This window comes from Electrophorus electricus, chromosome 15 (genome assembly GCF_041902795.1).
Source record: "Electrophorus electricus isolate QZ-2024a chromosome 15, ASM4190279v1, whole genome shotgun sequence".
NCBI lineage: Eukaryota > Metazoa > Chordata > Actinopteri > Gymnotiformes > Gymnotidae > Electrophorus > Electrophorus electricus.
The window spans coordinates 15,272,029-15,282,725 of record NC_137511.1 but is presented as its reverse complement, the minus strand read 5'-3'; the positions used below and the strand labels follow the sequence as shown (position 1 = coordinate 15,282,725).

Here is a 10,697-nt window from a genome sequence, read left to right as displayed (position 1 = left end):
TTTTAGCCAAAGCACCTTACAATCATGGCTGAGTACAACTTGAACAATTGAGAGTTAAGGGTCTTGCTCAAGGGCCCCACAGTGACAACTACGCAGTGGTGGTGCTTGAACAGGCAACCTTTCAATTACAAGTTGAGTACCTTAAGCAATGAGCTACCACTGCCCACTGTTGTCTTATTTCAAAGAGACAACAAATGAGCAAGTACATCTGTGTTCCCATTATCAGGTTACTCTATGACAGTAGGAGAAATGAAGAATGATTCATACGTTATTATTGGAGCTCCAAGACATGCACACAAGGGAAGAGTGACCATGTCATCACTGGAGACAACAAAGCAGCTGCATTTGGATCCTCCAGAGGTTGCACATGTGATAATTCTTTTTAAAACCATATGCAATACTACACTAAAAAAGTAAAAAAAAACCCCATCCAACCAATGTTTTCAGTGTATTACAGTAGTTCACAAACGTTGATCAAATACTAATGCATTTAAAGTTTTTACAGTGAAATTTACTGCCTAATACTTAAACAGTGGAACTTTCACATTCCCATTTGAGATCCTGAAAACTTCCTTTCTCTTCAAGTAGGTGTCTCAAATAGGTGCCTATTATGGAGCTGAAGTGTGTGTGGTAGACTTGAATACTGATTCCTACATGGACCTTCTACTAGTTTCTGCTCCAATGTATATAGATGATCATAATGAAGGAAAAATCTTTGTCTACTCCATTCCATACTTGGTAAAGAGAAAGCAAAGCAGTGCTCATTTATCTTATATTTGTCATAAAACAAAACCCTAAAATTTTTCTTAAGGTGATATACAAAAGGTACTTCAATTCTTGACATTGAAGACTTTCAGTGTGTTACTGCTGATTGCGTACTGGTAGCTTCTTTTAAGTAACTTCTTTTGTATTATTTCTATCAGTCACAGGTACTACTTGTACAGACACTGAAAGGAATGATGGGACAAAAAGGTAGGTTTGGTTCTGCAATGACCAGCCCAGGCGATCTAAACAGGGATCATTTTGCAGATGTAGTGGTAGGAGCTCCTCTGGAGGATGATGGACAGGGCAGCATCTACATCTTTAATGGAAGAGCAGCAGACATCAACCCCACCTACTCACAGGTGAGGGAGGGTGGGAAAGAGATGATGAATGATGCATTTTATTGTCATATATCACTTTCATCCGACAAAGTTTTTTTTTTTGCTACTTTTGCTAAAGCATCTGCCTACGTTCCTCCTTTTCCCTGTTTTGTGATGACAGAGAATCAGTGGTTCATCTGTGCGCGCAGGTCTATCGTTCTTTGGTTTGTCTTTGAGTGAGTTTGCTCTGGACCACAGTGGAGATGGTCTGCCAGATATTGCTGTTGGAACCAAAGGAGCAGTTGCACTGCTCAGGTTTGGTCAAATGTGGTCATCAACAAACACTGGACCAGTATGTACATCATGTGTCAAGGAAAGTGTATATTCATATGTATGTTTCTGTTGTGTGTGGGAAGTTCAGGTCCAGACCCATTGTGACTTTGGTGACCAAAGTGACCTTTAACCCATCCAAAATCCCTACCAAAGACATCAACTGTGAAAGGCCTTTAGAATACATCTTGCAATTGTGCTTCACTATGAGCATGTTACATAATCATTACACTCACAAAAAAGGTATGTCAAAAATCAAATCAAAATACACTCCAGATTATAAACTGTTTACCTGAACAGTAATTGTTTGTCTGCCTGTAAAAACATACAGGGTGTCATTTGTAAACTTTTACTGGTATTTTTTTTCCTTAAAGTTATAAATCTAGGGAAATAAATATATCCAGACTTTTACTTTACATTTAATTTAGAACTCTGAGGGCTCTAATTTCATGGCTGTTAAAGCCACGTACTGTTGCATTTTTCTAATTTTGCATGCACATTTATTGTGGGTGGAGTTGTGCAAAAGTTTTGGCTTAAAACAAGGCTTGCCCTACTGTCTCCTCAGACCTGATCTCCTTGCAAATGCAAATGCAATTTGGTATTTTTCTTTCTTCAAGAAAGCATATTAAGATGTGTATAATTTTCATTACAGTATTTTGACTGAAAAAATCTCTCCTCTAAACATGTCTCCCAAATACTGATTTACAACTGCTAATTTTTTTTGTAAGGAAAAACAATTCTGTTTTGACTATTAATTGTGAATCTGACAGTTGGAAATGTCTTTATATAATGTAAATAATTTAAATAATTAGTTATATCACAGCTTTTAAAGGGAATGAGAGGACTTAATCTAATTGGATATTGCAAGCCTAACTATACCTATTGATTATGTATTCAATCTAACCCAATCTTTTTTGGAGTAATGTGTGAACTTTAGAAGACTGAAGACCAGTCGTGCTGCTGCATTCTGGACAAGTTGTAGAGGTTTGATGGCTCTTAGAGGAAGACCAGCAAGTAACAAGTTGCAGTAGTCTAGTTTTGAGATCACAAGAGACTGCACAAGTACCTAGGTAGCTTCCTGTGAGAGAAAGGGTCGAATCCTTCGTATGTTACAAAGGAGGAATCTGCAAGACCGGGTTAGATTAAAAACATGAATTGAGAACGACAACTGGTTGTCCAAAGTTATGCCCAGGCTACGGGCAGCTTCGGATGGTGATATCAGGGAGTTCTCGAAGGAAACTGTGAGGTCATGGTAAGGGTTGGGAGTACCTGGGATGAACACAAGCTCTGTTTTTACTGGGGTTGAGCTTCAAGTGGTGGGCAGTCATCCATGATGCGATGTCAGTCAAGCATGCCGAGATATGTCTGGAGACCTGTGTGTCAGAGGGTGGAAAAGAAAGAAATAATTGAGTGTCATCGGCATAGCAGTGGTAGGAAAAACTATGAGAAGATATTACATCACCAAGAGAATGAGTATACAAAGAGAAGAGAAGGGGGCCTAATACTGAGCCCTGTGGAACACCAGTGGAGAGTCTACATGGTTTGGATGTGGATCCTTTCCATGTCACCTGATGGGACCGTCCCTTCAGATAGGACTGAAACCATCTCCAAGCAGAGCCAGTCACACCAAGAGAGAAAAATGTTGTGGTTCACTGTGTCAAAGGCTGCTGAAAGGTTTAGAAGAATCAAAACAGATGACAGATTTGGGGCTGTTTCTGTAGAATGTACCAGTTTGTAGCCAGACTGATTGGGATCATGCAGCTGGTTCTGGGTGAGAAAAAGAGACAAATGATTATAAACTGCTTGTTTGAGGGCTTTTGAGAGGAAAGAGAGAAGGGATACCAGTCTGTAGTTGGTAACATTGGAGCTGTGAAGTGTGGCCTTCTTGAGGATTGGTACCACCCTGGCGGTTTTGAATGCAATAGGCATGTGTCCAGGAGTTGTTGATGATGACAGAGATGAAAGGAAGCAGATCTCTTGCGATTGTCTGGAATAGAGTGGAAAGAATGGGATCCAGCGGACATGCAGTCGGATTGCTGGAAGTCAGGAGTTGAAGAATTTCATCTGAGGAGAGAGGAGAAAAAGAAGTCAGAGAGTTGGACGTTGGGGAATGCATGTTGGTTGGAGCAGTGGGAACAGAGGAAAAGGACTGGCTTGCTGCAACCTTCTCCTCAAAGAAGGTGATAAAATCCTCCAGAGTAAGAGATGAGGAAGGAGGGGGAGGATTAAGGAGAGAAGAAAAAATAGTGAAGAGCTTGTGTGGATCAGATGCTGATGATTCAAATTTCTTTCTGTAGTAGGATGACTTTGCAGATGTTACTTCCAGTGAGAACTCGAGCTGAGGTCTGAATCTAGGTGAGATTTCCTCCACTGCCTCTTTGCAGTCCTTAGTTCTCTCCTGTGGCAGTGAAGTGTTTCTGTCAGCCAGGGGGCAGGTGGGGAGGACTTAGCGGGTCTAGAGGAGAGAGGGCGCAGAAGATTCATTGGTGAGGAGAGTGTAGAAATGAAAGAATTTGTAACTGTATCCAGAGAGAGAGAAGATAGAGAGTCAGGGTGAGGATGGATGGACAAAATAGTAGAAGTAAGGGAAGAGGGAGTTATGGAGTGCAGATTGCGACGGAAGGAGAAGGAACACGTTGGAGAGGACTGGATGGAAAGAGAAGGAAGGGAGAGAGAGAAGGATAGAAAGTATGGTCTGAGGGGTGGAGGGGGGTGACTGCGATGTCTGATGTTGTGGTGGTACGGGTGAAGATCAGGTCCAGAACATTGCCCACTTTGTGAGTCGAAGGAGAGTGATTGAGGGTGAGGTCGAATGCTGTCAACAGCGGAAGGATGCAGGAGGAATGCAGCTTGTCTGATGGAAGGTTGAAGTCACCAAGGAGAATGAGTGGATTTCCTTCAATCGGGAATTGACTCAGGAGGATGTTGAGCTCATCAATGAAGTGATCTAGGGAACCTATTTTTGTATGTTTGTTTAGGTTTGTTTACAAACTTGGTTACAAGGTAGATGGCCAATCTAAGTGATCAAAAAACAAAACAAAAACTATAGTTGTTTGTACAGCCTGATCATATGATCTAACAAGTAATTAGAGACAATAATGTGATAGAAGGGAGATTTTGGCCCTTGTATAGTCAAGCTAATTTTTTTCACGCAGAGGAAGAGAGACACACGCACATAGAGTGACACACACACACACACACACACACACACACACACACACACACACACACACACACACACACAAAACACAACACGAGTTGTGAAACTGTATGTTGTCTATAAAACTGTAACATTAGTTCCCAAAATGTTGTTGGCAAGTTAATAGCATTAACTTAACATTAACATTAGTCCTGTTACTGTAAGCCAACAAGTTAAATTAACAAACAAGTTAGCAAATGCAACTGACAGTAACAAATGTTAGGTATCTTATAACTATCAAATCTATCTCTTATGATAGAAAAATGTTGAGATGAGACAAGAACAATAGTATTTGAGCCCTGTAAGATAGCTTGCTAGTTTAGTTAAAGTTAAAGTTTAGTTTAGGTTGGCATTTTCTCAATAAATGATGCAAATAAACCTGATTATACAGACAGAAAACATTGCATATGCCATTAAGAGTTGCCAATTAACTATATTAAGCTTTGAAAAACTCAGAAAATAAAATAAAAAAATAAAATTTTATCTCAGGAAATGTTATTCATTGTACTCACAGTTGTAAATTGTTTTGGATAGAAGCATCTACTGAATGCTGTAAATGTAGTTGTAAACATTAGCTTACATTAGTGTTTCACAGCACTGACGTCTGCCCGTAGGATAGCGAAATGGACACAAGGGGGAGGTCTGCCCTCGCACCTCAGCAGCAGACTGGCGATGCTGCCTATAGACATTTTTGATTATCGGCCTCATCGATTGCAAGCATCGCTGAAGCCAGTGATCTAAAAATGCCATTATTTAGCCAATTAATTGAGCAGTTATCGATAGACCACTACTCGATACAATGCAGATGGTCCCTGATCCTCCTCATTCCCATCCTACTTGGGTTTCTGCTGTCTGAGGTACTCACTAAACATTTCATCACCTGGGGCAATTTTCCTGGTGTACTCCTGGCTCTTGGTTGTTTCATCCTGATGCACACTAGTCCTTGGCTTCCCTCCTTCCACTTAGTGTATAGTCTCAGACTTCTCGATTTGGCATGAAATCCTCTGTGTATTGTGAGGAGTTTCCTTATCTTGATGTCAGTGGCTTCTATCTCTATCCCCTTTGGTCAGCTTATTATGCCAGTAGGGTATCTGATGACTGGTAGGGTGCAGGTGTTGATACACTGGATTTTGTTCTTCCCAGTCAGCTGACCTCTCAGGACTTGCTTCCGTCTTTGTAGGTATTTGGCATGTGGGTAGTGGTAGCTGAGTGGTTAAGGTACTTGATGTGTAATTGGAAGGTTGCTGGTTCAAGCTTCACCACTGCCAAGTTGCCACTGTTGGGCCCATGAGCAAGGCCCTTAACCCTCAATTGCTTGTGTTGTACTCAGTCATAATTGTAAGCTGCTTTGGATAAAAGTGTCAGATAAATGTATTTGTTTGTAGCTGCTTTCCTTGTGGTCTCTTCATGATTTCCATTTGCCTGTTGGATTCCAAGGTACTTGTAACTGCCCTCAACATATGTTATGTTCCTTCTGGTAGTATTATTTCATCAGTTCTAACTAGCGTCCCTCTATTTTCCTCTACTCTACCATCTGACCACACTTATCCAGTCTGAATGACATCCCAGTCATTGCTATTTATCTTGGTGAGATGGATTAGTGAGTCAATGTCTTGTTCACTTCTGACATACAGCTTGATATCATAGCTCACTATTCTGTGCTTGAGCATCATTTTCCATTTGAACCCCACAGAGAAAAAACTTTCATGTTCTATGCATGACATTTTTATTTTAGGTGTTCAGTCACAGTCTACACTTAGAGAAGGATAAAAATTTTGCATCTGTCAGTGTTCTCTTGGCCACATCGATGGTAGATCTCCAACACCTTCATCTAATCCACAAGATCGAAGATGTCATTTTGTAAATGACACTGTTTTCCAAAAGTCTAAAACTACCAAAACACCCCACTCCTGATATCAAAATTCACGGTCCTGGGACAACACACACGGGTCAACAAATTACCATTTGGGAGTTTTTTTTAAAGAATGTCTCCCCCCTCCTAAGAAGTCAAAATGACATGTCTTAAAAGACAAAGCTCTTTTAAAGCAGTTGAAAAAAACAAAGGATAAAAGAGATCTGAATTCCCTACTTCTGAGAGGTTGTTATAAAAAATGGTATAAAAAAGAACAACAATGCTGCTAAAAACCATGAATGTGGCAGTGGCCAATGTAATGTGCTTAGCACCTACACAGAAGGCTCTGCTTTTTAGCCTCACACATTAAGACTCCCTGAAAAAACTGAAAATAGAGTACAAGCTTCTGTATTACACTTTAACCAGATTAAAACATTTTCTAGAACACAAAAGCACAAGTCATCTTAATTAAACAAAGGTTAAATTTAAATGAGTATTGAAATGAAAACAGATTATTCACCTTTACAGGGCGCTCACGCATTACTAGTTCTTTCTAGGTTGCTTGCATATTATTTCGCACAGTACTTTCTAAAATGTCTACCCACGAATTGTTTTGACATATTAAAGCTCATATTGACACATTAAAGCTCATCTAATAACTGCCCAGTTACAAATACTTAAAAATTGCTTTATTGCTTTATTTGTAAATTATTTTTAATACATCCTTCCTGTTTTTTAGATGTGTCTGCAAAAATTGAATATACCTTAAAGCTTGATGCAAAACGACAGAGTTCTCGGGCATTCTTTTTAGCTAAAAAACGCACTCTGTCTGACAACATTATTGTTATGTCGGATGAGGTATGCAAAGATCTTTACTTCTGGATAGAGGTGAGTGCAATTAAAATTAAAAAAGATACTTTACTACCTGCTTAGAACTTACTACTTACTTTTTAGAAACACTTACTTTTGCATGTACATTCATCAGATACAGTTTGTGATGAGAGAACCATTGCTGACTACATGTTGTTTGGGTGACAGCCCCATGAATGAGTGTTAATGGTTATTAAATGGCAGGTGTTGTACTCATATGTATGTGCTAGGCACAACAATTTTGCTATAGATTTTGCATGTATCAAAGTCATTGCTGGGTTGAGAGTGGTCTGCCAGCCAAAAATATATCAACAGTGGTCCTGTAGCAAGAAAATTGCAATTGATGAACAACTAATGGATGGATAATGCAAACTAACACCTACAGAGTATTTAAAATTATTACAGGTTTTTTTTTCTAACAATGTGGGTTCAAAATGTAGATTAAAAGGCCTGATTTTGAACACTCTTCAGAAATACTGCAGTATTTTTATACTGACAAACCAGTATAGAAAAATACCACAGTGTAATGTGTGCAGTGTATAAAAAAAAAAATTCTCCAGAATGTATGGCATACTAGAAACAGTATGAACAGAAAATGTCATATAAAATCCATGCTATTATTGGCTAAATGTAGCTTATGATCAGGAATATGAAAAAAAAGCATGCTGGGCTATATCCTGTTTAGCAAGTACCAAATGTCAATCAAAAAAAAAATTATTTATATAGCACTTTTTACAACAGATGTTGTCACAAAGCAGCTTTACAAATGTATAAGTCCAAGCCCCCAGTGAGCAAGCCAAGCTTGTCAGTGGCAAGGAAAAATTCCCTAGAGCATGAGGAAGAAACTTTGAGAGGAAACAAAACTCAAAGGGGGGCCCATCCTTCTCTGGCCAACAACAGTCACCATAATAATAATTTTAAGAGAAAGATGAATTAAAAAAAAGAAAAATAAGCAAATAATGTCTAGTCCATCTTTCTAGAGGTCTTAGTTTTGTCCTGTTGGTGTACATGTGTCTGAGACCCATCCTGCAAGAGAACGTCCATTAGGTGGTAGGAGAGTAGTTGGCTGTGGTGGGCTACAGCAGGGGACATCAGAGGGTGGTGGGAAGAGCCATGGCAGCTGAGACTGGATGAGGCTCAGTAACATCATGACATCAGGGGTAGGTGTACCTCGGCAGAAAGAGAGACTAGAATATTAGGCATGTCCAGGTACGAGGGTGTGTAAATTAGGGAACTATAATGTGCAATGAACTTCGGCAGATGTAGCCACGGCAGCACAGTTAAAGGAAAGAGACAGAAGGAAACTCAGGCATGAGGGCACCCTGGAACATCCGCACTCTGCTGCTCTCAGTCAAATGTCACTAGATCCATCAGTGATCCATTTTGATCCTCAAATGTGAACTCTCCTTTTCAGGAGTTTAGGTCACAGGATTGGCAAAACCTGGTCAGTGGTCAGTGAATCAATTTTGCCTGGATCGGGACATTGCTTAGCAATGTCCTGAAGGAAGAGCTAGATTCAGTTTTATAATTCTAGGCAGAATTTTTACTCTAAAATGTCCTGGAACCTGATATAGTTTATACAGACATGTGCTCAATGTTACTAAGGATGTTGGGAAGAAATTAGCATCTCAAAATCACAGTTCCACTTTAATATTTCACCTGTCACCTTTCGATATGTCAACAATGTCTGAATTTCCTCTCTATATGATATTTTTCTGCTCAGAATTTGTGAAGAATATAGAAATGTCAAAGTTCAGTAAACAAATAATAAGACAAATAATTCTCACATCTGTTGCTACTAAAATGTAAATTCTTTTTGTTGTTGTTGTCTCCTCTCACACAGGCCTGCACTGAGGATGTGGTAAACCCACTGTTCAATGAGTTAACGTTTACATTTGAGGGCCTCCCTACTAGAACACAGGAAAACTTAAGCCCCACCCTACTTCCAAGCATAAAAAACACTTCAGTTCATAATGTAAGAAAGGAGGAACAGTTAGCCTTTCATCTAAAAGTAACAACAGCAACAAAATGCAAAATATTAAGGAAATCAAGAATATTCAGAGGAAAAGTGTTTTTAGCTAACCAAATTCACAACGTTCCACAAAGCTTTCATATACAGAAGTTGCCATCTCTGCAGAATAATCATGAGAACATGTAGTAATGTCATTGACCGTGTAAACTAATTTCACAGCTGGATTTTGAAATAAACTGTGGATATGATAATATCTGCACTGACAATCTCAAACTGGATTTCAACTTCTCTGGGTATGGCCTTTACTTGTAAAATACAAACATGGCTTTTGATTTGGTGTTAATTTATCAAATGAACATATTATGTACAGAGCAATTTAATTGTAATTAGGTATAGCACAAGTTAACTGCAATTAAATAAAAAACAAAACAGTAATATAGTCATCAGAGGCCTCAGTGCATTTGGTAGATTTTCTGTTTGAGAAGATAATGTAGTTTCATCCATTTGTTTATTTGTTTTTTATATTGGTTACTTTATTTATTGGTGTTTCATGTACTGACTTCATATATTTTTCCCCAGATCCTCAGATATAAAAGTTGGAATCATGCAAGATTTGATTGTGACAATGTTTGTGCAGAACAGAGGAGAAAACTCCTACAACAGTCTCATAACTCTCAGTTATCCCTTTGGACTGTCCTTCAGGAGATCCACCACTAAACAGGCAAGAGCAATATTGTCACATTTCTTGCATGTTTGTTAGTCTACTCATCAGATTTGGATAAATTTATGGTACATTTACATTGCAGGGAAGCAGAACACTTGTTTGCATCCTGCTGGTCACTTTGGGCACATGCCACTAAAAATGCAAGCTGTCCACAGCAAGTGTGTGCCGAGGTTTAGAGGTTTATTTAATTCCAAAGTTACTCTGAACCTTTTAGCCAAAACATATTTTATCCACATCATGGCCAATATCATTTTTCCATCTGAATAAATCAAGTTTAGGAACTTCTAGAATAACCCTGTTTTTTTAATATTCTTAAAAACATGATGACAGCCATCTATAAGAGTTAAAACTAAAAAGGCTCCGCAGACTAGACCGTAAAATCTACAAACATGTAACTTGGTCAGTAGCCCCTCCGGTTACTCAGGCGCACAGTGCCAGCCCGATTAGACTATAGATAGCACTATAGTGCACCCAAACAGAGTCCATAACTCCTCATATGTCATACAGACAAAAATGTTTCCCCCAGTGATTACTATTACTCCAGTCTACAAAAGGTTTCAAGTACAATTAAACTCGGCACACTTAGATTTTGAGATAATTTGCATATTGTGCAAAATTGCATATATTTTTATCCTAGGTTTTTCACCAGACCTACACGAATTCAGAAC

General features: G+C 39.0%; 1 protein-coding gene across 5 annotated transcripts in view; it reads left to right on the top strand.

The window, feature by feature from the left end:
• LOC113587515 (integrin alpha-X-like) overlaps window positions 1-10,697 on the top strand; it is a 30,972-nt gene that overhangs the window by 8,433 nt on the left and 11,842 nt on the right. For all 5 annotated transcript variants that reach the window (XM_081697079.1, XM_035533325.2, XM_081697078.1 and 2 more), the window contains exons 12-20: window positions 227-360; window positions 589-738; window positions 924-1,124; window positions 1,264-1,397; window positions 1,504-1,655; window positions 7,203-7,351; window positions 9,177-9,308; window positions 9,525-9,598; window positions 9,885-10,026. In XM_081697079.1, the coding sequence (XP_081553205.1) occupies window positions 227-360; window positions 589-738; window positions 924-1,124; window positions 1,264-1,397; window positions 1,504-1,655; window positions 7,203-7,351; window positions 9,177-9,308; window positions 9,525-9,598; window positions 9,885-10,026 (1,268 nt within the window). The remainder of the gene's footprint in view (window positions 1-226; window positions 361-588; window positions 739-923; window positions 1,125-1,263; window positions 1,398-1,503; window positions 1,656-7,202; window positions 7,352-9,176; window positions 9,309-9,524; window positions 9,599-9,884; window positions 10,027-10,697) is intronic.